At 48.1% G+C, this 27,022-nt stretch overlaps 2 protein-coding genes across 2 annotated transcripts in view; one reads left to right on the top strand and one right to left on the bottom strand.

Moving 5' to 3' along the window:
* Nucleotides 1–27,002, bottom strand: part of XPNPEP3 (X-prolyl aminopeptidase 3) — a 30,586-nt gene extending 3,584 nt beyond the window's left edge. The window contains exons 1-8 of the mRNA XM_040986542.1: nucleotides 26,571–27,002; nucleotides 18,079–18,195; nucleotides 9,914–10,321; nucleotides 8,121–8,323; nucleotides 6,031–6,093; nucleotides 3,831–3,944; nucleotides 2,831–2,916; nucleotides 1,609–1,789 (exon numbers count right to left, since the gene is read on the bottom strand). Coding sequence (XP_040842476.1) covers nucleotides 1,609–1,789; nucleotides 2,831–2,916; nucleotides 3,831–3,944; nucleotides 6,031–6,093; nucleotides 8,121–8,323; nucleotides 9,914–10,321; nucleotides 18,079–18,195; nucleotides 26,571–26,634 — 1,236 coding nt within the window. The 5' untranslated portion in view covers nucleotides 26,635–27,002. The remainder of the gene's footprint in view (nucleotides 1–1,608; nucleotides 1,790–2,830; nucleotides 2,917–3,830; nucleotides 3,945–6,030; nucleotides 6,094–8,120; nucleotides 8,324–9,913; nucleotides 10,322–18,078; nucleotides 18,196–26,570) is intronic.
* DNAJB7 (DnaJ heat shock protein family (Hsp40) member B7) lies at nucleotides 22,645–23,849 on the top strand. Its single transcript, XM_040986579.1, has one exon. The coding sequence runs from the start codon at nucleotides 22,896–22,898 to the stop codon at nucleotides 23,826–23,828; it is 933 nt and encodes a 310-aa protein (XP_040842513.1). The 5' UTR covers nucleotides 22,645–22,895; the 3' UTR covers nucleotides 23,829–23,849.
* Nucleotides 27,003–27,022: the final 20 nt, after the last annotated feature.

Below are 27,022 nucleotides of genomic sequence, written 5' to 3'. Positions count from 1 at the left end.
CCATAAGTTAGCCAGGAATTTGTTGGTCCAAGCAACAGAAGTGTGGAGCCTTTTTTTCAACTGATAACAGAAGTGCCAGCAGCCTAAATCTAGAGGTGGAAGACTATTACTACTACACATGACTTAACACCTAGCATTGTAATTTTTAATCTGAAAAAATGTAAAAAATACATTTATTTTTATTTATTTGAAAGGCAAAATTATAGGGAGGAAAAAGGAAAGAGCAAGACAGAGATAGCTTCATCTTCTGGTTCATTCCCTAGATGACTAATGTCTAGAGCTGGAGCAGACAAAAGCCAGGAAGCCAGGAGGTTCTTCTGGGTCTCCCACATGGGCGCAGGGGCCCAAGAACTTGGGTCATCTCCTACTGCTTTCCCAGGCACATTAGCAGGCACTGGGACTCAACCTGGAACCCATATGGGATGCTAGAATCACAGGAAAAAGCTTTTACTTGCTGTACCTCAATGCTGTCTCCTGGCATTTCAATTTTAAAGGTTAATGTTTAAAGGTCAATTTTAAAGGCTTAAAGGTTAATGTAAGATTCTACATTATTATGGGACACCCTCATAATTTGAGTATAGACAAAACTCATTAGAAGACACTGGCCACTGAACATATTGCTAAACTTTCAGTAATATGCAACATTTGACCTTCACAACCTCCACAAAAGGACAGAGTTAAGTTCTCGGGGAGAGCACAGTGCCATAGCGATAAGCTGGATACACACATCTTGTATCAGAGTTCTGGTTCAAGTCCTGGCTCTTCCACTTCCAAATCCATCTACCTGGTAACGCATCCTGGGAAGCCAGGCACTTGGGTCTCTGTCATCCACACAGGAGATGTGGATGGAGCTCCTGGCTCCTGGCTTCAGCCGGCCCACTGCTGACTGCTGTGGGCCTTGGGGAGTGCGCAAGTGGATGCAAGAGCTCTGCTTTTCTTTCTTTCTCTGACACTCTTTCAAATAAATACATGAATAGTTTTTCTTAAAAAACATTTTAAAAAGTTAACTCTTCTTCCTTTTTTTGTTTTTAAATATAATTTAAGCCTGTTGTTACATTTTACTTAAAAGTCAGAGAGAGAGAAAGAGATGGACAGACAGAAAGGGAGGGATTTTCTAGCCACCAGTTCACTCTACAAAGGCCTGTAACAGTCAGAGCTGCGCCAGGTTTAAACCTGGGACTAGGAATTCAATCCTGGTGTCCCACAGGGTGGCAGGGATCAAAGCATTTGAGTCATCACCACTGTCCCCCAGGGTAACCAGCAGCAGGAAGCTAGAACTGGGAACAGAGTTGGGATTCGAACCCAGGCACTTTGGGATTGGGCACACGCACTGGTGGCTTAGCTGCTAGGCCAGAAACTAGATGGAACCCTCTTTTTGCGAGCCCCTTCCAGCCTGTCTCGCGAATACCAGGCTGGTCCTGCAGCTGGCAATGACTCAGAATGTGCTGCCATCTTCTGGGAGCTATGGGAACTGAGTCTCTTTGTTTTAAGTGGAAGCCAAATCCTCACAGAGAAGAGAACACCATGACCATTTCTGTCTCATGAGCTTTGTACAACGTGGAAAGCAGGGAGCGTGTGAGTGCTGAGAGTGGGGGCTGCAGCAGGTACCTGGAAGGCGCTGTTGTCCTTGAGGCTCTTCCCGACGCCCAGCTCCTCCAGCTTCTGGCCGGTCAGGGACAGCATCAGGCTGTAGATGTTCTCCAAGCTCGTCCCAGGAGAGCACAGGGCCAGACATTCCTTCTGGATCTCCAGAACAGCTTCGTAGAGTTCTGCCTGAGGTGCGGTGAACCTGAGGGGAGAGAACCACCCACCTGAACTCAGAGTCACCTATGCAAGTGCGACAAGACTGCTGCTTCAGGCTCAAGAGCAAACTCCGGCGGACGACATGCCCACGTGGGATGGCGCTGCAGCAAAGCGGAGGATTAACGTGCGGAGCCATCCTGTTGGCCCCTGTTCATTTTTTTTAATAGTCTTTCAGTACACAGAAAATTTTATTTTAATAGTCTAATTTATCAACTTCATTTTATGATTACTCTATGAGTTTTTAAACATTTTGAATACTCTCAGGTTTTAAAAATACTCTTTCTTTTTAAAAAATTCATGTATTTTTACTGGAAAAGCTGATCAGATTTACACAGAGGAGAGACAGAGAAAGATCTTCCATCTGCTGGTTCACTCCCCAAGTAATCACAATGGCTAGAGGTGAACCAAACCAAAATGAGGAGCCAGGAGCTTCTTCTGGGTCTCCCACGCAGGTGCAGGGCCCCAAAGCTCTGGGCCGTCCTCGACTGCTTTCCCAGGCCACAAGCAGGGAGCTGGATGGAAAGTGGAACAGCCAGGACATAAACTGGCATCCATATGGGATCCTGGCACTTGAAGGGGGAAGATTAGCCAATGAAACCATTGTGCCAGGCTCTTAAGATTCATTTATTTTTGGACTCAGTGTAGTAGCCTATTGGTTAAAGTCTGTGTTGCATTAGCCGGGATTCATATCAGTACCAGTTCTAATCTTGGCTGTTCCACTTCCCATCCAGCTCCCTGCTTGTGGCCTGCGAAAGCAGTGGAGGACGGCCCAAAGCCTTGGGACCCTGCACCTGTGTGGGAGACCTGGAAGAGCTCCTGGCTCCTGGCTTCGGATTGGCTCAGCTCTGGCCACTGCAGCAGCTTGGGGAGTGAATCAGCACACGGAAGATCTTTGTTTCTTGTCTCCTTCTCTCTGTAGATCTGTCTTTCCAGTGAGAATAAATAAATCTACAAATAAACAAATAAATCTTAGAAGAAACAACAAAAGCCGTGAGATGAGCTGCGCGTTCTTCGGCCGAAGCCCTACCTGCCACTGACGGGCCACGTGCGGGTGATGTCACTGACGTAGCAGGAGCTCTCGCAGCCTCCATCCAGCAGCACCATCTCGCCATCCTGGAACGGAGTGAGACAGGCTGGAGCGAGCGGGCTCATCAGCAGGTGCTATTTCCTGCTCATTTAAACCGGACATTTTAAAAAGCTCTCATCTACAGGAAACCTGGCTTTGCTTCTTTCCCATAAGAAACATACCAGATAATTCTTTCCAGTGAATTCATATCGCTGCAACAAAGGTGGTATTACAGACTGGTCAAATGCAGAGGTTCTACAACCAGGCCCTTGGATTTGAATTATTAGGTATAAATACCAGCATATCACAAAAACCATCATCGTCATTAATTGCAATATTCCTATTTAAGTTGGTATCTTGGTTCTTACATAAGCAAAAAGAACATTTAACTTTTCTTTTTTTAACTTTAAAGTGTTACAAAGAAAGACAGAAACTTCATCTGGGTCTTCCATGTGGTTGCAGGGGCCCAAGTACCTGGACCATCCTCCACCATTTTTCTTGAATGCATTAGCAGAGAGCTGGAAGTGGAAAAGCCAGCACACAAACCTGCACCCATACGGATGCTAGCGTAGGTAGTAGTGCTGTGCATTACGCCACTACCCGGATCTGTAAAAAGAATTTACTTCTTTTCTATATCTGATCACCGAGAAATGGATTTAAAGGGATGCACATTCTTGTGCATAGTCACATGGGAGTAAAAGTATAAAAAAGTCTGTTTCCTCAGCGACATTCTGCCTGAACCCAGGTTTCACCCACTGTTATTGATGTAAGTGCTTAGAGGCATGTGATGGCTGGAAACGAACAAGAGGGCTCGCTTGGCTACGTGCACAGGGCTAACGTGAGGATCAAATGAGCTAATTTCTATAGTTCCTTTATAAAAAGAAAATGCTTTTCAAGTGGTGCGCTGTTCTGACAGGAGAGCTGCCCGAGCGGCAGCAGCGCTGCGGCGCGCCTCGTATACCTTGATGAGCTGGTTGTTCTTCACGTAGTGCAACGTGTTGGACCGATTACCACCAGCAACCACGGGAGGGTAGGCTAAGATGTCAGCGCCCCGAGCCCGGCATTCAAATTCAAACTGTGGAAACAACACCAACACGGGGATGACTCCAAGGCTTTCCTCGAGTTACTCAGCCCAGGCTTTCCCCAACACTGAGCCCAGCTGGCGCTGACACCGAGTCACAACTCCAACACTGGTCATGTCTCGGCAAACTTTCCATGCTGTCACAACAGTCCATTTCTTTTCTTCTTACCTCACCCACTATAATCAATGCTGAAGAGTCTTTTATTCTTTTTTTTTTTTTTAAAGATGTATTTACTTTTATTGCAAAGTTAGATAAACAGAGAGGAAGATAGACAGAGAGGAAGAGCTTCCGTCCGATGATTCACTCCCTAAGTGAGCGCAACGGCCAGTGCTGTGCTGATCTGAAGCCAAGAGCCAGGAACTTCCTCCAGGTCTCCCACATGGGTGTAGGGGCCTTGGGCCATCCTCGACTGCTTTCCCAGGCCACAAGCAGGGAGCTGGATGGGAAGTGGGGCCACCGGGATAAGAACTGGCGTCCATATGGGATCCTGGTGCGTTCAAGGCCAGGACTTTGGCCACTAGGCCACCTGCGCCAGGCCCAAGTCTTTTATTAACCTCTTTACTATTATTACTACTTTTAATGTTCATTATGTATTTTTGAAGGTCAGAGTGACTGCTGGGTGGATGGGCAGAGAGAGAGGGGAGAGACGGGAAAATGGTAAGAGAGAAAGGCAAAGATGGAATCATCTCACTGGCTCACTCGCCAAACATCTGTCCGTAGCTAGGGCTAGTCCAGTGGAAGCTAGAAGTGTGGAACCCTATCATGACTTTCCACGTGGGAGATGGAGCCCCGAGGCTTGGGCCATTCTCTCGCCTCCCAGGATGCACGGCAGGGACTGGACTGGAAGCACAGGCTCTGGAGTAGAACCGGCACCTGTGTGATGATGGGGTCCCAGTGGGCAGGTAAGTGACTGGGCCAAACTCTCCCCTCATTACTTTTAAATTTATTTATTTAATTTATTTGAAAGGCAGTGCGCGAGAGACTGAAAGAGAGAGAACAATCTTCTATTCTTTGGTCCACTCCCCAGCCTCAATAGTCAGGATGGGGGCAGCCAAAGCTAGAATCCGGGAACTATTTTGTGACTCCCACACGGCTGGCAGGGACCCAGTACTGCTGCCTCCCAGGGGTGAAGCAGTAGAAGTTGGGTGGAAAGGGCAGAGCTGGGAGATGAACCAAGCACTCCATCATGAGATGTCAGTATCCCGAGCAGCACTAACATGTTTTTAAATTTATTTGAAAGGCAGAGTCAGAGAAAGGAGTAGAGACACAGATAGGTCTTCCGCCTGCCGATTCTCTCCCCGTGTGGCAGCAATGGCTGGGGCAGGGCCGGGCCAAAGCCAGGAATTTCTTCCATGTCTCCCATGTGGATGCAGGAGCCCGGGTACTCTGGCCACCTTTTGCCATTTTCCCAGGTGCGTTAGCAGGGAGTTGAAGTGGGGTGGCAGAGCCAAGAACCACTGTCCATACGGAACACTGGTGACACAGGCAGAGGCTTAAGGGGCTATGGCACAATACCACTACACTCATCCGTCACCTCTAACAGTAAATCTGCTCCTTTCTGAGCGCTCCCTAAACTTCCTACTATTTTCAAGTGATGTCCAGAAGACGAGAGAAAATCCAGAGGCTGAGTCCACAGGTATAATCACGTCAGGTTATCACTTGCTTGTTCTTATTTAAACACAGCATAGCCTATATTTTAAACAACAGTTTTTAGTTACTAAATAGCTATTATCAATCTAATTATCTGGTAAAGTGAAGAAAAAAAAACGCCAGGTAAGCTGTCGCTCCCCCCCGGTTTCATGGATCTAGGATGGAGGTGAGCCTGGTGAGCACGTGCCCAGTGCTTGGCATCGCCGCCCATGGCCGCGCCGCCACATTCACCTGAGCAAGTCACCGGAGCTGCTTTGCCAGTGTCTTTACCTGTAGCACTGTAGGTTTTCCAATCATCTGATAAAGGCCCAAAGGCCCAAAGACTCCTGCCCATGGCACGCAGAGCCCACGGCACACAGGGCCCACGGTAGGCTGTTGGCAAGTCTGCGACAGTGTGGTACCTCTGTCTCCACCCTGCCCAGGGCTCACCTTAGCGTAGAGAAAGGCCTCATCCACGGGGGCTTTACTGGCGAACATGGTCTCTATGAAAGCCTGCAGGAAGGAAGGAGGATGCAATGAAAACAGCCTCATCCTTACAATGCCATATACCTAAACGCTCTGAACACATCAATAAAAAGCATCCTGCCACCCCTGGTGCTATCAACCTGAAGCTGTGACCGTGGGTACAATGGGATAGTTTTCTCAGGGGAAAAATCGCCATGTTGAGGATGGCCATGCAGTTCTGCGAGGACACCAGGTAGTGCCTTCCAGGGCCACAGCCTTCCCAGACGCAAGCCCGCTGGGGTTTTGATCCTGGACATCCCAGCCTCCAAAACTGGGAGGAAGCACACTCCTACTGTTGTTAAATGACTCAGGCTCAGGGATCCTGATACAGTGGCATAAACAGGCCAAGCCAAACACATCAGTCACATCCAGGTAAGCAGATGCTGGGAGCACAGGCAGATCAGGGTCTGGAACAGGGCTGTCCCAGCATGAGCGCTGCTGACCCGGGGGCCACACTGCTCCCCAGGGGGCTGGCCTGTTCACTGCTGACCCGGGGGCCACACTGCTCCCCAGGGGGCTGGCCTGTTCACTGCTGACCCAGGGACCACACTGCTCCCCAGGGAGCTGGCCTGTTCACTGCTGACCCAGGGACCACACTGCTCCGCCACAGCGAGCTGGCCTGTTCAGTGCAAGGTGTGAGGAGAACCACTGACCTGTGTCGACTAGGACACAAAACTCCCCACCGAGAGTCACCTACCCACAATACAAATATTTTTATCAGTCTCTGTCACTGTCTTGTGTGTGTGTATCTTATCTTTTAAAGATTTATTTACTTAAATATTTATTTTTTATCTGAAAGACAGATTTTACAGAGAGGAGACAGAGCACTCCCATCTGCTGGTTCATGCCCCAAATCACCGAAATGGCAAGAGTGCAGCTGATCCAAAACCAGGCGCCAGGAGCTTCCTCCAGGTCTCCCACGTGGCTACAGCGTTCAGGGACTGGAGCCCTGCTCTGCTGCTTTCCTTGGTTTCCTAGCAGCTAATCTGATAGGAAACCTGTGTCAGTGATATAATTTCCAGTGTCAGCAGGACAAAAACAAAGCAGAGGTCACTATGTGACTGAGACGCTGAGACGGAGCACCGAGGTCTGCGTCCTGGTTCTGCTGCTCGCCCAGCTTCCTGCTAGCCCACCCCGGATGGCAGGTCATGGCTCGGGCTGGGTCTCGGTACTCCCGTGGGAGATCCGCACTGCCTCCCCAGCTCTCAGCTGCAGCCTGGTTCAGCCTGGTTCAGGCCTGACTCTTGCAGGCATCTGAAGGGTTCTCTCAGCGATGGGAGTGTCTCAAATAAGTTAACACAACAGAAAGATCAGTCTGGGGCAGACTCAGCTCCAGCCACTGCGGCTATCTGGGAGTGAACTGTGGGATGGAAGACCTTCTCTCTGTCGTTCCTTCTCTTCGAAAACCTGATTTGCCTTTACAATAAATACAAATAAATTAAAAAAAAAATAATACATACATAAAACAGAGGGAGCTACATTTATTTTGTAAGATTTGAGCATGGTAGGCCCGGCACAATAGCCTAATGGCTAAAGTCCTTGTCTTGCATGTGCCGGGATCCCATATGGACTCTGGTTCTAATCCTGGCAGCTCCACTTCCCATCCAGCTCCCTGCCTGTGGCCTGGGAAAGCAGCCGAGGACGACCCAAAGCCTTGGGACCCTGCACCCATGTGAGAGACCTGAAAGAGGCTCCTGCCTTCTGATTGGCTCGGCTCTGGGCGTTACGGTCGCTTGGGGAGTAAATCTCAATGGAAGATCTTTCTGTCTCTCCTCTCTGTATATCTGACTTTCCAATAAAAATAAATACATCTTAAAGAAAGAAAAAAAAAAAAAAAAGAAAAAGAACTGAGCATGTCTCCAGGTATGTTAATTAAACCCGCAGTAGAAGCTGGGTGCTGATCTGCCTGTGAAGCTATCACTGCACTGGGGTCTAGGACCTTAGGGTGCCCACTGAACTCCAAAAATGTGTGACATTCTTAATGAAGAGAAAAGCTTCCTCAGTAGGAGCCACACCTGTGAGGTCAGCTTCCCGGCGACCTGCATCCGCTCGATTTCCGCAGGAGATTTGATGAGCCGCAGGCGCTGCACCAGCTGCCGCACGCTCCGCACCTTGTTCCCGCTCCTGGCTTTGGCCTCCGTCAGACGCTGCATGTAGTCAGAATGGAGCTGCGCGTGAGAAGGCTTCAGCCAGTCATACCAGACTGTGCTGCTCTCAGCTTAGGGCGAGAAGCCACAAAAGAAGCTTACAAGAAAAGTAACAGCCCGAAGCGAGACATCATCGGTTCTAATTACTTCAACAAGAGTCACAAGTCTAACATAAACTCTGCGGTGTGGGACTCTGAGGGTTACCCCAAACTTCCAAGTATTTGATGGATTGATCATAAAGAGATACTGCCAGATCATTTTCTGAAAATGGCAAGAGATTCTGGGACTGAATATATTCAGTAGAATATTTGGTCCTAAATTACAGTATTCTTAATATATGATATAGAGAACTACAGTTTCATTTAAGGTTTGCTTTTACTTATTCGCTGTTGAGGAACAAATACAGAACTAGAAGCGCTGCTCCATAACTGTACACAGAAGGAAAACGTGCTGGGGTCACGACCTACGGCTCAAGAGCCTCGTCGCTTCACGGCACATCTCGGCTCCCGCCCGCTTTAGAGCAACTATCCCCCGCTGGACAAACACTGCCGCTGGCGACAGGCGCCCGCCCATCCAGATCCTCTGTCAGATCTGCCATTGGCCACTGTGTTGTGACTACTCGCACTTCACCATTTCTCAAAGGAAGCGGCCTGCATTTCCTTGAGCTAAGTGGTGAGAAGGTTCGTCATAAAATTATTTGCACGTAACACCAGGCCTACTTTTGTCCTTTCTCCTCCTAGTAGATTAGGACCAGGATTCCTAACAACGGAAACATCGTACAGTTCATGTGATTCAAAACCACTCTCAGGGCCCGGTGTGATAGCCTAGTGGCTAAATCCTCGCCTTGTAACTTGCAGGATCCCATACAGGCGAGGGTTCGTATCGCAGCTGCTCCACTTCCTGTGCAGCTCCCTGCTGTGGTCTGGGAAAACAGAAGAGGACGGCCTATGGCCTTGGGACCCTCTACCCTCTTGAGACCCGGAGGAAGCTCCTGGGCCCTGGCTTCAGAACAGCTCAGCTTTGGCTGTTGCGGCCAGTTCAAGAGTAAGTGAACAGACAGGGGATTTTTCTGTCTGTATCTCCTTGTCTCTGTAGATCTGCCTTCCCAATAAAAATAATGAAACTTTAAAAAAGAAAAAAAAAAAAAAGCACTTAGAGATAGAAGTGAGAAAATCCAGAAAACTCTGGATGCACATTAGTAAAACTACATCCTAACCACTTAAAAATTAAAATGATTTTACGTATATGTGAAAGAAAAAGCACTTCCTGAAGAAAAAAAGTAAAAGAAACCTGTCCTCCCAGGGAAGAAATCACAACTGAACTTTCAGAGGCCGCAGACGGCTGGCCCACTGTAACGGAAGAAGCCGGAAGCTACAGGCAGCAATGCTGCGGCCCTCTGTGCGGGCGCTGCTGCAGACGGCGTCCTTATCCTCTATCTTAAGGGAAATTCTCTCTGGGATTTCACACCAGCCATTCGTGGTCACTTGTAATTTGGTGAAGATCTAGCATACAATGAACGCAATCGCTCTAGCGGGTCCATCTCCTGGTGGCGACCTGTCCACGATGTGGGGGGACATGCCGCCACGGTCACCCTGTCTACCAGGAGGGAAGGTTCCGGTCCCAGGCAGGCCTGTGGTCTACCTTGGGCTCCCACTTGTTACCTTGCAGCTTGGGGACCAGATGCTGAAATTCTTCCAGCGTATAGGCTTCGTCCACTCCCGTTAGGGCAACCGCCCCATCAGGGCCAGATCGGGGTCCATCCCACAGTTCTCGGCTGGGGTCTCTCCGCGGCACAAACAGCATGGCTTTGTGTGAAGGCAGTGGCTTGCCAGGCACGTTCTGAAGGACCAGGATGCTGTCGGGCTCCTGGAATCCGCACAGGTACAGGAAGTTGTTGTCTTGGTGGAAAGGGTACGGGATGTCGTTGCTCATGTAGTAGGTGGGGTTGGAGAGCAGCACCACGGTCTGGTCTGTCCCGCTTTGCCCTTGAACCTCCTTGTGGATCAGTGACATCAGCTTGTGTCTGCGGAGGGCGTATTCCACCTGAGACAGTCCCGGTGTCACCTCCCCTGGGAAGGGCAAACACAAGTCAGCCTATGCGCTTCGATGCCAGTCCTTAACCAGCTTACAGCTAGATGGACGGAACCAAGCTCATCTCCCCAGTCTGCGCCAAATCTTCTAGCACAAGGAGAAGGAAGCAGAAAAACCAAGTTTCAAATTGGCTTATTGCGTGGTCCTCTGTGAACACAGCAACATGACCACGTGGAAGCTCTTCTAGTTCTCTGGTTTATTATTTTACTTCTTCAGCCAAACATCTATTTAAGACGATTACATGACAGCTGTCGTTAGGCACAGAATCAAGGTTACCCTAAAGGGCCAACCTGTATGATAACAGACAGTTACAGTATCTGTGTATGACTTCCTTAAAAGATTGTGGGTTCCATGAGGACATTAATTTAAACTAGTTTATCAAATTTTCTTCATTTACTCATTTTAATTTTATTTGCAAGGCAGATGGATAGAAAGCCAGAGAGACACAGAGCAAGCTTTTACTTGCTGCTCACTCTCTCAGTTGCTCCAAGGGCCAGGGCAGGGACAGGCTGGAGCCAGCAGCCTGGGACTCCAGAACTCCACCTAAGTCTCCTCTGGGAGGTAGGTTCAGGGGCCCAAGGACTTGAGCTATCTTTGACTGCTTTCACAGGTGCATCAGCCCAGAGGTGGATCGGAAGTGGATCAGGCAGGACTTGAATGGGCACTGATATGGGGTGCCAGTATCACAGATGGTGGTGTAACCCGCTATGCCACAATGCCAGTTGCTAAATACTAGGTGCTCGATGCAAGTACCTGGCAGACTGCCTGGAAGTTAGGACACTGATGAGTGAGTGAATGCATCCTTTATTAAATGGAAATTACGTCTGCATTTACTTCAGGCTCTAACACATAACAAACACTAAGGCGGGCCTGGCATGGGGGCCTAGTGGCTAAAGTCCTGGCCTTGAATGCGCCAGATTCCCATATGGGTGCCACTTCTAATACTGGTGCCTCACTTCCCATCCAGCTCCCTCCTTGTGGCCTGGGAAAGCAGTCGAGGATGGCCCAAAGCCTTGGGACCTGCACACATGTGGGAGACCCGGAATAAGCTCCTGGGTCCTGGCTTCGGATCGGTGCAACACTGGCCGTTGCAGTCACTTGGGGAGTGAATCACTGGATGGAAGATCTTCCTCTCTGTCTCTCCTCCTCTCTGTATATCTGACATTTCAGTAAGAATAAGTAGTAATACCCTCTCTATACTCTTAGCATTTCTTCAGAAATCAATGTTAAGCCTAGTCACCATATTGTTAATTTTACAATGTTTTACCAATCCTAAAACCAATTGCAGGTCCAGAAACAGTCACTTTTAATTTCCTCTAGCTGTTGCAGCCCTTGGCCATCTGGTGTATTCGCTATACACGGGCATTTGCCAACTCAGAGATTTCCTACAGATGAGGTCACGTACACACGGTCTTTGATGACACGTTTGTGTTTCTTGTTACTCTGCGGTTAACTCCTTCTGCTTATGAGGGACTCTTTCTGAAATCTCCTGCTTTCGTACGAATTCCACTCTAACACCTTGCTTTAGAGCACGCCTGTCCCACACCCCTTATGCTGAAGGCTTTCTACCTGAGGCGCTGTACTGCCGCTCCGGCCCTCTGAATTCCGACTTTCCTAAAGGTGTGTGATAACACAGTTCTTACTCATGTGGCCTCAGTCCGCTTGCCTCCTCTCGCCATCCTAGCTCCCTGGGCACGTCTGTCGTCCAGTAGGGGACATTTCCTATTCTCCTTCACACTCATACAATCACAAGTACACGTGTATTTTTTTTTAATCACCAGCATTTTTTTTTTTAAGTGAAACAGTAACAATAATGTTAGAAAATTCCATGTCATCTGATTAGTTCTGACTCAGTTGTGTCTGTAACCCTTGGGAGAGGATGTACTGTAACTTACTGAGTGCTAGCCAGCCTTGCACTCATCTCTTGGCACTTTCATGGCCAACATGCCAGAACGCTCATTTCGTGGCGCAGTCCCAGGAGAGAACGTGCTGCATCAAAGACCTTGGAGTTCCCTTAGTGGTCACGCGTGGTAGAAGCAGGTAGCTCAGCCGCTTCAAGCTACCTGGTTATTTTCCCACGTGCAGTTAATCTCTCCAGTAAATCCTGAAGTCTGCAGTCCATTAATACAAATGTTAGTATTTATTAAATTTGTTAGATATCTGCACCTCTACTGAAGGTGGCACGACACAGAGATTGGTCACTGTGGCCTTCCTGGCCAGCCCGGGTCCGCCAAGCAGTGGAGCGCGGTGAAGATCTCTGCCCACACTCTCCCTCCAGTGAGACTGAGCTTCTTGAGGCTTCTTGAGCAGAGCCATGACCTTTGTATCAGAGTTAATGAACAGCTCCACTTGCAGCTAATTACTCATGCTGTGTCTGCCACTGTTGCCCAACACTGGAAATTTCCCAATCCACACAAGCAGTAAAAACTCATATAGAAGCAGAGGTTGATTATAATGGTGGGTTATCCCATCTTTCCTTTTTTCTCTTTCTACTCTCTTCTGTAACCGAGCTTTGCTTTATGTTACAGGAATGAAAAGAAGCCAGTCATTTTGTAGGGCTGATGCCACGGCAAACAGGTAAAGTTGCCTCCCGTAGGGCTGGCATCCCACGTGGGCACTATTCAAGAGCCCATCACTCTACTTCCGATCCAGCTCCCTGTTAATGAGCCTGGGAAGGCAGCAGAAGCTGGCCCTTGAGCCCCTGCACCCATGTGGGACTGGGTGGGATGCAGCTTCGGGATCTGGCTCTGGCCTGGCCCAGCCTTGGCTGTTATGACCATTTGCGGAGGGAAGCAGTAGGCTCTCAGCTCTCCCCCTCTCTGCAACTCTGCCTTTTCAAATAAATAAATCTTTTAAAAAAAATTGATATTTTAAAATCTCCACAGGAGGTAAAATGTAGAACTTTTTGCACTAGCTCTCATTTTCACCAATAAGAGTCTACATTAACATGTCAAGTGACTATTGAAAAAAGATACTTATTTGAAAATTAAAGACAACAATCTTTTATATTCTTCAAACATTCCTTTTGTTGCTGAATCCAATGTCACACAAATGATTACATGAAGAGTTGTAAAAACACTTGGCAATATTTTCTCAAGCCTAGTTGTAATGATCAACATTATGAAGTGATCATTAACTAAATGCTTTCAGACTCCTTGAAATCTTAAAGTAATAAGGAACTCTGTCACGACAGAAACACTCCAGAGGGTGGCAGGGGCACCTCCTTTTCACCGGGAGGAGGAAAAAGAATGTATGATAAGGCAGTGAACTTTGAACCCGCGGTAAGCCTGGCAGTTGTCCTGGCCCTTGATCAAAGACCTCAGTCTGCCCTGAATCCCTTCTGCTAAAGCTCTACTTGAACACACGCACTGGCCACTCTGTCAGACCGGAAAGTATTAGAAAACCAGCACTTTATCCTGTGGAACCAGCGGAGGATGGAGGGCTGACTGACAAGTATCTTGGACCCATCAAAACCCTAGCTGTCAGATGGATTCTGCAAACAGCAGTCTCGCAATCGCTTCCCAGAGCTGCGGCCAGAACACCCCGGGTACTGAGCCTGGGTCTCTCAGGAGAGTGAGGATGGTCTCCACACTTTATCACGCAAGCAAAACACCAACAAAGTCTGAAAGTGGATGGAAAAGCGAAGATTTTGCTACAATTTAGGTATGTATTTTAAACTTAAAAAATATTTGTATTTGAAAGGCAGAGGGAAAAACGGAGTGGGAGAGAGTGGTCCCACCCACTGGTTCACTGGCCAAACGCCCAAGCAAGGCCAGGCTGGGCTTGAGCACGCTGAGGAGTTGGAAATGCTCCCTGGGTCTAAACCCTTGAGCCAGAAGCTGGAATCAGGGGCCAGGGCCAGGCCGGAAACTGGCAACCCAACTCAGGATGCCCGTGCCTCAGCCACAGGCTAGCAGCTGCTGCTCCTTGTGGGCGCAGTTTAAAGATTTCATCAAACTAAACAGATTAGCATCTTCATATGCTACGATTTTGAAGAGAATGCTTAAAAAGGTAGTTTTTACTATATATAAGTAAGTCATCAACTAATCAGTTATTCTTTAATTGGAAAATGAAGAGAAAGGAAAAGCGAACATTTTCTTTGTAACATATAATACTGACCTCCCTGAAAAAAACTAAATTAATAAACACTACTCCAAACTGATTTTATTTACAAACATTAGGCAAAACAAGCCAGACCTAGAACATGCATTCAGGCGGTATGGTTCTTACTACTCCACCTGAATGAGAACAGAACAGGGGAAACAACCTGCGCGCGCAGTGAGCAGTCGGTGGCATTGGCAGGCGCACCAGGGAACCTTCTGGGGCAAGGAAATGTTCCAACGTTGGCTGAACTGCAGGTGAAGCTCTGTGTGATTCATTGCATCTCAATTTTATCTCATTTTAAAAGAGTATGCTACTTTCCAGACTTGAAAGAATTTTGATGCCAACATTTCTCCCATTTGGGTCTCTTCTTATTAATTATGGCAAAACTTAAAAAAACCCCGGCTGAGTCCTCTTTGGCAGGGTGTGAGGTACTGTTCTGTGGGGAGTCAGATTTTGTTGGGTTGGAATTCAGTCTCAGTGACTTACTGAGTGACTACCTGCTATGTAACAGTGCCGGCCCTGTTTAGTGTATAATGTAGCACAGTGCATGCAAAGTCATCATTCAGTGAATGTTTGCTGATGGTGATGATGACAAAGATGTGAATGAATTTAACAACTGAGTGATAGATCCTGATGTGATGGCTCAATGGTTAAATCCTCTGCCTGCACGCTCCGGCATCCCACATGGGCACCAGTTCACATCCCGGCTTCTCCACTTCCCATCCAGCACCCTGCCTGTGGCCTGGGAAAAGCAGCAGAGGACGGCCCAAAGCCTCGGGACCCTGCACCCATCTGGGAGACCTGGATGAGGCTCCTGGATTCAGACTGGCTTAGTATCCGCCATTGTGGCCCTTTGGTAGAATAATAACGCATCCCTTGTTCAAAGAACTACAATGCAACTATCACTGAAAGCTGGATACCTAAACTGATCTGAACATTTCAAAGGAAGACTATTTTGGAACTATTATCTAGAATCCACTGTAGAACCAATCTCTCCATTATTTTCAATATTAAAAGGTAAATGGTAAATGCATTCTTCCATATTGTGTGCCACACAGCTGCATTCCTAATTCCTGGTGAGCTGTCACTGATGGTGGCTGCCGTGGTCCAGGGCATGAAGCAACCACTTCTGATGCCAGCACTGAATCCCGGCTACTAGGCTTTTGATCCAGCTTCTTGCTAACGTGCCTGAGAAGGCAGTGGATGAAGGCCTAAGTTCTTGAGCCCCAGCACCCATGCAGGAGACCAGGATGGAGTTCCTGGCTCCTGGCTGTGGCCTATCCTAGGCCGTTGGACCAGTGGATGCAAGGTCTCTCTGTGTCCACTTCTCTTTCTCTCTGTAAACCTGCTTCTCCAATTAAACTCTGGATTTGGGCCATTCTCCACTGCCTTCTCAGGCCATGGACAGGAAGCCGGATGAGAAGTATGGCAGCTGGAATTTGAATTGGCACCCGTATATGGGATGCCTGTGTTGCAGATTGTGAATTTGCCTGCTAAGCCAACATGCTAGCTGCTCTTGCAAATCAATAAATCTGAAAAACAGATGAAAAAAGGTAGAATTTCATGCCCCAAGTTAGCAAACTGACTTTGTTTTTCTTCTTAAAGTACTTTAAATTTACTCAAAACTTTGTTTTCCACCTTTCACACATTTTTAACACTTCTACGGGTTTTGCACCTCTGGAGAGAGGAAGGCACATGATTAACACTTTGGAAATTTTTTTCCTTGCAGAACTGTACGCCTAATTGCATGCCTGATGGTTTCTATGAAATTTCAAACAGGGATAATTCTGCTTTTCTATCCTTTCTCACTCTAACATCCCATGTTCGGGTCAGAGAAATGCGGACGTGTGTGTGGCTATTGAAACCAGCTAGCTTGCATTCACATAGTGCACTCAGCAAGCAGCCCGGGTGTCAAGGCCATGGTCTGGACAAGAAAATCACTAAGTTCAAGGCTGCCGAAACGCAGCTCACCCTGGAGAAAGTCTCTCACTACAAGAAATCAACCCGTTTCAAAGCTGGCAACAACACCAATCCACTTTGGTGGATTTTTTTTTTTAAACCAAGGTTACGTGTCAGTTGACAGGATCAATACTTTAAACGAACTGGGCCGCTATTAAGCTTATCCTAGAGCTTTGAAAAACTGATTTTTTGTGTGGTTCAGTGGTGAGCCGCCTTCCCAGCAGGAGTCCCACTCTGGTGAAGAACCAACCAAGGTGGCCCTCCGTGGGAGACACGGAGTGAGACAGCGAGAGAGCCATGGTTTCTACGGGTAACCTTCAGGCAGCTTTGTCACCGACGCTCACACAGCAAATCTTTGATGGAGTCCATCTTCCCGGGGCACAAGGACGACCCCTCTCCTTTGGGAACCTGACAGCTCGTCTACCAAGCACTTAGCTTTGCCCCACCAGGCTCTCTGCAATGACTTTCATTCCCCAGGATTTCCCCCTTACCTACCTTTCAAAACCAAACACCTTTAAGGTCTTACTGCAGGCAGGAGGGACAATGCATCTTTAAGTTGCAGCAATACTGAAATTTTACAGTAGGAAAAATGGGTGCCATAAATTTTTTTGTTTGTATCAGCTTTATTAAACAAGACACCATTTCTCAAAGTAGTGGGACAAATATGGAAATCTTGCTTAATCTACATAGAAATATTTTTATTCAATAAAATTTTGAAGTGACCAAGTAAGCATTTTCAAGAAAACACATTTTCTAAAATATTCTTAATGTAGCAGTCCACACAGAACCAAGGGTTAGAACACTGCTCTAGAAACCATGACCTAAGAGGGTGAGGGCAGCATGGGCACAGTAATTAAGCCCCAGCCGTGCTGGCCTCTCACACTGCAGTCTAGGTCTGAGCCCCGTTATTCGCTTCCGCTCCAGCTCCCAGCACATGTGCATGCTGGGAGGCAGTCGGTAAGGCTCAGGCTTCTGCAGTCCTGCCACGCACACAGGGCCCGGGACTGAGTCCCTGGCTCTAGCCTCCCCCGTCCTGGCAGTTGTGGGCATTTGGGGAGTCAATGAGCTGCTGGATGAGAGTCCTCTGTTTCCCTCTGCCTTTCAGACAAAATGAAAATAAGAAAGAGTTCAAAAAATGAAACTGTGACCTAAGAGTACAGTGCAATCTTTCTTGAAAATTATCCTGAAACACAAACTTTTCATCAGTTCATCCAAGCTGAAAGTTTGATTGTATTGACTGGTATACACTGGTACCAGCAGCCACCTGTGGTTACTGAAGTTTACTTTATTAAAGGTGTATCTTGTTTACTAGAAAGGCAAAGTCACGCATAGAGAGGAGGAACCATAACAGCAGAGAGAGAGAGAGGTGTTCCTTCTCTTCATGGTCGCACAGCCAGGTCTTGGCCAGGCTGGGTGTCCCATGAGGGAGGTAGGGATCCTGTCACCCCCAGGACGCACGTGGGCAGGAAGCGGAACTAGATGTGGAGGCAGGATTCAATCTCAGGCACCCCAAGCAGAGGTTTAATCAACTGCAGCACAACGCTCACTCCCACTTTCAGAGCAGCGACACGTGCCAACGTCACGAGCGCAGCTCTAAGCACCTCCATCCCCGACGAACAGCGCTCTAGACACGGCATGATGAGGAGACAGATGTGAGGTCCAGCGGCCTTACCTGGTCGGAGGAGATGTGGGTGTGTAAAGGGGCTGGGCTGGCCCAGGTACCGCTGTGGGATCTGCCTCTCCGGGACAGGCTGCAGGGAATACCTCCGCTGAGCACATGACAGGCAACCTGAAGCAAGAATACGAGGATGAAACGCAGCAAGGGAGCCACAAAGTCTTCGTGGTATGCAAACGGTTACCTATCGCCAGCAGCTTGGAGGCATTAGAAAAGTGCAAACCAACATTTCTTCCTGTCAGTATATATGATAGATATATTTATATATATCCTAGAGCTCTAGATTAGTTGGCAGTCAACCACACACAGGAACCAGGAGCTTCTTCTGGATCTCCACCGCAGGTACAGAGTCCAAAGCCTTTGGGCCGTCCTCGACTGCTTTGCCAGGCCACAAACAGGGAGCTGGATGGGAAGTGCAGCCGCTAGGACATGAACTGGCGCCCATATTGGATGCTGATGTGTTCAAGGTGAAGACTTTAACTACTAGCTACTGCACCAGGCCCGGAAGATCTTTCAATCCTTTTCTCTGTAAACCTGACTTTCCAATAAAAAATAAATTAGGGTCCAGCGTGGTGGCCTAGTGGCTAAAGTACTCATCTTGAATGAACCAGGATCCTATATGGGCACCAGTTCTAATCTTGGCTGCTCCACTTCCCATCCAGCTCCCTGCTTGTGGCCTGGGAAAGCAGTCGAGGACGGCCCAAAGCCTTGGGACCCTGCACCTATGTGGGAGACCTGGAGGAAGTTCCAGGCTCCTGGCTTCGGATCGGTGCAGCATCAGCCTTTGTGGTCACTTGGGGAGTGAATCATCGGACCGAAGTTCTTCCTCTGTGTATATTTGACTTTGATAAAGATTTGATAAATCCTTTTTAAAAATAAATAAATAAAATAAGGAAAAAGAAAGCACAGTCAATGCATGGGCAGCTGAGACCCAGACTCGCGAGCCAGCACCGCCATCTTGTGAGGACTGTACTGCAGGAAGCTGGGGTCAGGAGCTGAGGCAGGAACTGAACCTGGGTGAAGTGGTGAGCCATGTGCACTGGCTGCAGGACTGCACACTGCAAGATGAGGCAGAGACGCACAGAAGGGACACAGAGTGGGACAGGATTTAAGCAGCAGGCTATTTCTAGAACCACAACACTGTGCAGTCTACATTTCCATTTCAGAAGTAAAATAACTGAACACAGAAAAAGAGAAATAACTCCAGCATGTTCAAATCATGCAATCTCAGCCACTTCCAAGTTGAGGGGGGATTAAATCCCACAGATTACAATAAAATAAGCAAGGAAACAGGACCTTTTGCCCAAAGTCATGTAACTGCTAGCCAGGCTGGCACGTCAAGTCCTGCCCCTCAGTCACCCGACGGCCACAGCCTCTCAGGCCGCAGCTTTGCACCCCGCGTCTCCCTGCTGCTCCGCTCAGACCGTCTTTCTTCTTCAGCTCATCCCCTACAGGTTATGCTATTTCCAAAGGGATCTCTTGTAGTCCTTTGCTTCGAATTCTTCAGAAATTTTTGTCAAATTAAGCTGAAATTCCAAGATCTGTCCTTAATTTTCAACTCACCTGTTCTAATAACATAAATAAGCTCAATTTCCTAACTTTCAGAATAAGCTCCAAACTCTTGAGGTCAACATCACTCAAGATCTGGCATGACGTTCCAACAACACTGCAGCCACACTCAATTCGTCATGCCACACTTTCACAAGCACATCCTAGGCGGCACAATCTTCCCACTTTCAAATTTCTCTCAGAAACTTCCTCTCTTATGGACACAAGCTGCTTTACTAGAACGCTGCCAACGAGGCACCGCGTACACATCACTCGGTACAGTGTGGCTCAGGGGGTACTTACACAATGTTCGACATTATTTTCTTTATTTTTTCAAAATTTTTACTTGAAAGAGTTAAAGGGAGATGATGAAGGTGGGGAGAGACAGAGAGATCTTCCACCCACTGATTTTCTCCTCAAATGACCAGAGCTGGGCTGATCTGAAACCAAAGTGGAGCTGCTTTCCCAGGCCACAAGCAGGGAGCAGAATGGAAAGTGGGGCTGCCGAGATTGTAACCGGTGCCCATATGGTATCCTGTTGCGTTCAAGATGAGGATTTTAGCTGCTAGGCCACCGCACTGGGCCCCCTTAAAATTATTTTCAACTGCAGGCAAGCACAATTGCAGGTATGCTACCCACAAATACATGGAAGCACATATGCTAGAGAGAATTTATTTTGTTTTAACCATTTCACAATATCTTTGGACACTTGTATATCAAAACAGAAATAAATATTCAGACCTGGAAAATGATCTTGAAAACATGTCTAGAAGCATATATTTATAGTTCATTTCAGTAGAGTGCTATTTAATCGAGGGATTGATAAACACAATGGTATATATAACACACATACAAGCCAAATGAGGACAGAGCCAGGGGGTTAAGCTGCCACCTGCAACGCTGGCATCCCATATGAGCAGATTTGAATTCTAGCTGCTCCACTTCGGATTCAGCTCCCTGCTAATGTGCCTAGGAAAGCTGCAAAAGACGACCAAAATATGTAGGCCTCTATCACTGCCATGGGAGACGTGGATGGAGTTCTGGGCTCCTGGTGTTAGCCTCACACAGCCCTGGCTGCTGTGGGATGAACCACCGGATGTAAGATCTCCACCTCTAGGGCCAGCGTCCCACACAGGCCCTGGTGACAGTCCTGGCTGCTCCACTTGCAGACGATGGTTCAAGTCCTTGGACCCCTGCACCCACACGGGAGACCCAGGAGAAGATCCAGGCTCCGGCTTCACTGTTGTTGGCCATCTATAGAGTAAACCACAACAGATCCGTCTCTCCTTCTGATTGCAAAGTTACCTTTGAAATAAAAATGAATTTTTTCAAAGCTCTTTATTTCTCAGAAATTTCTTTTTCAAGTAAAAAAAAAAAAAGAAGTATTTAAAGAAAAAAAAAAAGATTGGCCTAAAGGAGGCTATCATGGTACAGCAAGTTAAGCTTCCACATGTGGCACTGGTATCCCCTACGGGAGCTAGTTCAAGTCCTGGCTGCTCCACTTGTGATCAGCCGTCTGCCAAAGTGTCTGGGAAAGCAGTGGAGAACAGCTCAAGTCCTTGAGCCCCTGCTCCCATATGGGACACCCAGCAGCAGTCCCTGGCTTCAATAGGCTCAGCGCTGGCTGGGGCAACCCTGTGGGGAGTGACCAGCAGACGGAAGAGCCCTCCATGTATGTCTGTCACTCCTCTCTCTGTAGCTCTGCCTTTCAAATAAAAATAGATAAGTCAACAAAACAAAACAGACAGACCAGCTCACTCTAGACATTTTTCAAGAATAATATGAGCCAGGGAGAAAATGTTTTAAATTCAGGACTAGTTTGTTGATGATTTAAATCATCACAAAAGAATATCAGCATTGGTCTAACTTGCTTCTAAATAGGTACTTTGTTCTATTTTCTCACATACAACTTATTATCCACCCACTAGCTACCATCCATTTAAAATTCAAACCAGATCAGTAAATTCTTATATCCTGGTCAGTGGCTTATCACTGTGCTTGAAACACACACTAGCTTTATTTAGACAGCAGCACCAAACTGGTGAAGTGTCCATCAATATTGTTAGTAGCTTCCACACTAGGTCACTACATGGCTAACTGTCATGAGTTCTCAACTCCAAGGTCATCTCAAGAGCCTTCTAAAACCAATTCCATAGTTAAAGAATATTTCTTTATTTCTTTTACTTGAGAGGCAGGTGGACAGTGCTCCCCAAATGCTCACAAGAGCCAGACTGAAGCCAGAAGTTTTGAAATCAGCCGGGGTGCCCTATGTGGATGGCAGAGGTCTAACCACTTGAGCCATCACCTGCGGTATACCTGGACTGGAGAGCGGATCCAGGCCTGGCTATGCGATGCAGGCATCCAAGTGGCAACTTAACCAAACACCTGATGCATGTTACCTGAAAAGTTCATGAGCAGTGACTGAAATCGTGCCTAGCATCACTTGATAGCTACAGGCACACTTTCCAAAATCTTTACAGTCATAAACTTCAGGTTGGAGATTAGGGGTCCGGCTGGTTGAGCTGCTTGCCCTACAGTCCTTATCAACTGATTTTTTTCCCCCACATAAATAATTATTTGAAAGTTACATAGACAGGACAAGCACAGAGTTGTCCATCTGCTGGTTCACTCTCCAACTGGCCCCAGCAGCCAGAGCTGGGCCAGGCTAAAGCCAGGAGCCAGGAGCTTCATTCGTTTCCCACACGGGTGCCAAGGGGTCAAACACCCGGGCTGCCTTCTACTGCTTTCCCAAGTGCATTAGTAGGAAACGGACTAAAAAGTGGAGAAGCTCAGAACAGAAACTGGTGTCTACAGGGGATGTTGATGCCATAGGCGACCACAATACCTACCCCAATTCTCCACTTTTCTAAATCAACACATCAAACAGCCAAGAAGTAATTAAGGCTCAAGGCCATATCGTTTCAAAGGAATGAGGTGGCCTTTAGAAATACATGTCATCGGTTTGAGGCACGGTCTGAGGTTCCCAAGGACACACAGGGGAACAGTGCAGGGGGCTCATGAGGGGCTAGTGTGACTCTGGACTGGCTCCATTTGGAAGGTCCAGTTGCCACCCCACCCTGCGATGACATAACAATGCAGCCACTTCTGACACAGGCTTGTAGCTGTTTGCCACATAATCAGTATCCAAACACCTCCTCGCAGGGGCTCATGGTACGAATATTGCCCTCAGTTTAAGATGCGCCTATTGGCAGCCACTGCGTCTACCATCGACACCGGCACCCATATTTCCCATAACCTGTTCAAACATGGTGGATTACTATGAAGTTCTAGGAGTGCACAGAGACGCTTCACCTGAGGACATTAAGAAGGCTTACCACAAAGAAGCCCTCAAATGGCATCCTGATAAAAACCCGGAAAATAAAGAAGAAGCAGAGAAAAAATTCAAAGAAGTGGCGGAGGCCTACGAGGTATTATCGGATGATGAAAAGCGGGACATTTATGATAAATTCGGCAAAGAAGGATTAAAAGATGAAGGCAGATGGCAGTTTGACGGTGAATGTGAGCACAGTTTTGTATTTCGTAGACCAGACGATGTCTTCAATGAAATATTTGGGCAAAGGGACCCGTTTTCATTTCATTTCTTTGAAGACTCACTCGAGGAACTCCTGCAGAACCCCAGAGGCTGCTGTGGGAGCAGGTGCCCGGGGGCCGGGTGCTTTGTCCCTGCCTGCAGTGAATACCCAGCCTGGGAGACGTTTCCTCCCTATGAGCCAGGATACACATCACTCGGGTCCCTGGGGCAGGAGGGCCTTTCTTCTTTCTCCTCGCTGGCCTTCGAGCATGATGGGATGGGCAATCACATATTCCTTTCAGGCAAATTTGCCAACGACAGAAACACGGGTATCTATGCAAAAATTGTTGAGAATGATCTAGAGGGAGAAGCTGAAGATGAAGGGCAGTTGAAATTCTTCCTTGCGGATGGTGTGGTGGATATGGAAGGCTTTCAAGAAGAAACCAGCTGGAGAAGACCACCTTTCCACCATTGTTCACCCAACTCCTACAGCCCCGCCCATGTGTGTCAATATGCTTTCGTGGACAATGACGTGCAAGGCATACCTTGGGTCAGCAACTCCTGGGAGCCCTCTATTTTCTCCACGGGGTTCAAAGAAGGGGGTAAGAGGAAAAAGAAGAAGTACAAAGAGGTGCAGAAGAAGAAGTCCACCAAAAGGAATCATTAAATTGACTCTTTAGACACATTATGTTCATGTAACACTTAAATGTGACTTTGTGTGCTTTGGTCCATCACAGGGGTCTGTGGCTAACATTCAGTACTACACTAAGAGTGTGGCTTGAACAGTTCTAGCAGGATTTTGATTCTGTGGTCAGCAGTTGCTTGGATGGGATAAGTCAGAGAAAGAGGAGTTTGTAGGGACAGCTGGTGTCAAGAATTTTAAAACTGCCATTTTAGTTTTGAGTTGTCTGCCTATAGAACTTTTCCTTAGTAGAATTTATATGACCTACTGCAGTCTTTTTTATCTAATTAAAGCAACTATGTAAGTTTCTTAAATATGTATGGCACTAGAAAATAGAAATGCAGTAAGATTACTCATCCATACAATGCAACATGTTCAGCGTTCAAAAGAAAATTCTCTCCCACGCTACAGCACGCATGGGCCTTGAGGACACTACGCCAGGGAAAGCAGTTATGATGTAAATATCTAAAGCATTCAAATTCACAGAAACAAAAATAGAATGCTGGTTTCTGGGGGCCTGGGAATGGAGGGAAAGAGGAAAAGTTTAGTGGAAACAGAGTTTCAGATTTCAAAGATGAAATTCTGAGGATTGTTTCAATGTGTGTCTATCAACACTCGTGGGCCTCTGAAAATGGTCAGGATGGCACACTTTACAAAAGGCAAACTTCCCCACCATCTTACAAAGAGGAAGCTTTAGCCAGGGTTCCTCAGGGCTTGCTGGCTGCATCAGGTGTGGTCCACCCTCACTGAATCTTTTCAGATGGGAAGCTTCTGTTTTTGTCAACTGTACAAGATCTACACACACAGTACTTTTCGGCTAAATGTCTGTATTACTTGTTCCTTTAACACAAATGTGCCATGCTTGTGACACAATTACTTCTCAGTTTGCTGCAATGATTTAAGTTTCTGTGTAAATGCAATCTCTTGCTTTTATTCATTCTATCTCTCGTTCAACAGTGTTCTTTCAGCACTTTGTCAGGCAATGTTCTAGGAACCTGAGGTACAGCAGTGAACCAACAAAAATACCAGATGTCACTGTTTACAAACTTGAAATATACATAAACAGATGTCAAGTAACAAGCAACATGCAATCTGTTAGTCATAGAAACTAAGAAAAAAGAAGGGACTAGAAGCTGTGGGGCGCAAACTGCAGGGAGAGGAGAGCCCATCACAGGAAGACACTGAGGGAATGGTGGGTTGCATAAGGCTGCGAGACATCTGAGCCCACACTGTACTCAGCTGCACAGCTGGGCAGTTTCCCAGCTCCTGATACCAGCCAGTTCACTCCTCAAATGCCCAGGTCTTTTAGGGCATCAGGGCACACACCTCCCGGGGTAGGCATGAGCAGTGGATTGCAATAAGGAAGCGCATCCAGGCATGAGTTGCTGACAGACTGGCTGTCCGGTATGATGGAGGAGTCACGGGTACTGCAATGTCTCCCACACATCAGGATCCCATATGGGTGCTGGTTCTAATTCCGGCACCTCCACTTCGCATCCAGCTCCCTGCTTGTGGCCTGGGAAAGCAGTGGAGGACAGCCCAAAGCCTTGGGACCCTGCACCCATGCAGGAGACCTGGGCTGTGTTCCCTAGTGACTGTTTCTGCCTGGCAGGGTCGAACCACTGCAGGCATTCGGGGAATTAACTAGAGGATGGGGCTTGTGCCTGTGGGAGCTCTTACTATCACTTGATGAAATTCTTAAAAACAAGGGCCACCGAGAACATCACAGGTACTCAAGTCCCTGTTTATGAACACCTCTAACCCAAGCTCCCACAACATAATCATTACACGATGCCTAGCCGTGCACTGGTGTCACAGGTCCAGGTTTCTATTGTGACCGGCTCCAAGGTCATCCGTTGCTTGTTCAACTCCCTGGACTGGAGTGTGAACAACTCTTGTGAAGGGACAGTGCAGTCCCACAAAGCCACCACAGGCATTCAAGGCTGCCTGCAGCGCTGGCAACCCCTGGGGTCAACTCCTTGTAGTAAAACAAGAGTCTGTGCCCTCACCGACTGGACTTGCTAAGACTCAACATCATTCATCCACGGAGCCCAAAAAATTGATATATATCTGATGACCTAAGAGGTTATCAAACTCGTCAATCCCACGGCCGCCAACGGAATATATGCATTTCAAACACATCGTTGTCTGGAACCAGTATCCAGTCCTAAGTCTCCAACGAATCAAGTGGTACACCACGCCTCCTGGAACCCCACGGGGAGAAGCAGCAGACAGCTGTGGCCAGCAGTGGCCGCAGTGCGCGGGACGGAGCACCTGCCTTCCCGCAGGCATATCCGCCTGTAAGGTGGATGATGGCAGTTTTCACGTTAGAATACACCTCACCAAGCAGACTGCCCCTTCTTCCCGGGCTCCTCCGTCTCTACACATTTAGGATCTTCCAGACACATACGCATGCCAGGCAGCCGTGGGAGGGACGGTTGTTGAGACACTGGCTTTTATAGGGGTTAGAGCTTGCGGTGCGTGGGTCGGGATATCACTGTGAGGACAAGGAAAGCCACCTTTTCTACCCCGCACATTTTAACCGGGAGAGGAAACCCACAGCCCACCCTCGCCCGGGCGCAGCCGGTACCCAGAGTTTAGGGTTTAGGAGCGGTAAGGCTCCTCGATCCAGGGTCCGCAGAACCGGGGGATGGCCCCCAACATCAACCTGAATCCCCATCTAAGGCATCTCGGGCGCAGGCGACAGCGAGGGAGGACAAGTCTGACCTGAGAGGCCGCGAGGGCCCGCCATGGCGGGAACCAGCCTGGGAGCTACGAGCAGCCAAGGCATGACGGCCTAGCTCACGCGTCAGGAATTGAAAAAAAGGAGAGATCGCACAGCTTCCAGCGGGGCCGCGTCGCCAGGATTCCACACGCACCGGACCGTCCCCTTCCGGCGGCGCGGGCTGATGGCGTCACGAGGCCCGCCGGGTCCTTGGCACAGGCTATGTCTTATCCCGGGGGAGTTAATCCCTCCGTTGCCAAAAGCCCACATTCTGAATGGCTCCCTCCCTCCGTCCTCCTTGAAGGCCATCTCCCAACCCGTAGGAAGCTGGCTGGTCGTGGGAATACTGGTTCGGAAGTGTGTGAGGAGTAGAGGCAGGCAGCGGCACGAACAGCCACCCTTCTAGAAAGTTCGGCGCAGTGCGCAGGAGCAGCGGCGGAGGGAGTCGCCGGGA

Source organism: Ochotona curzoniae, unplaced genomic scaffold (assembly GCF_017591425.1).
Source record: "Ochotona curzoniae isolate NIBS_2020 unplaced genomic scaffold, NIBS_Ocur_1.0 contig_1014, whole genome shotgun sequence".
Taxonomy (NCBI): Eukaryota; Metazoa; Chordata; class Mammalia; order Lagomorpha; family Ochotonidae; genus Ochotona; species Ochotona curzoniae.
This window is presented reverse-complemented; position numbering and strand designations above follow the sequence as displayed.

What these genes read in the sequence shown, in the direction of transcription:
- DNAJB7 (XM_040986579.1), top strand. Translation starts at nt 22,896, where the DNA reads ATGGTGGATTACTATGAAGTTCTAGGAGTGCACAGAGACGCTTCACCT.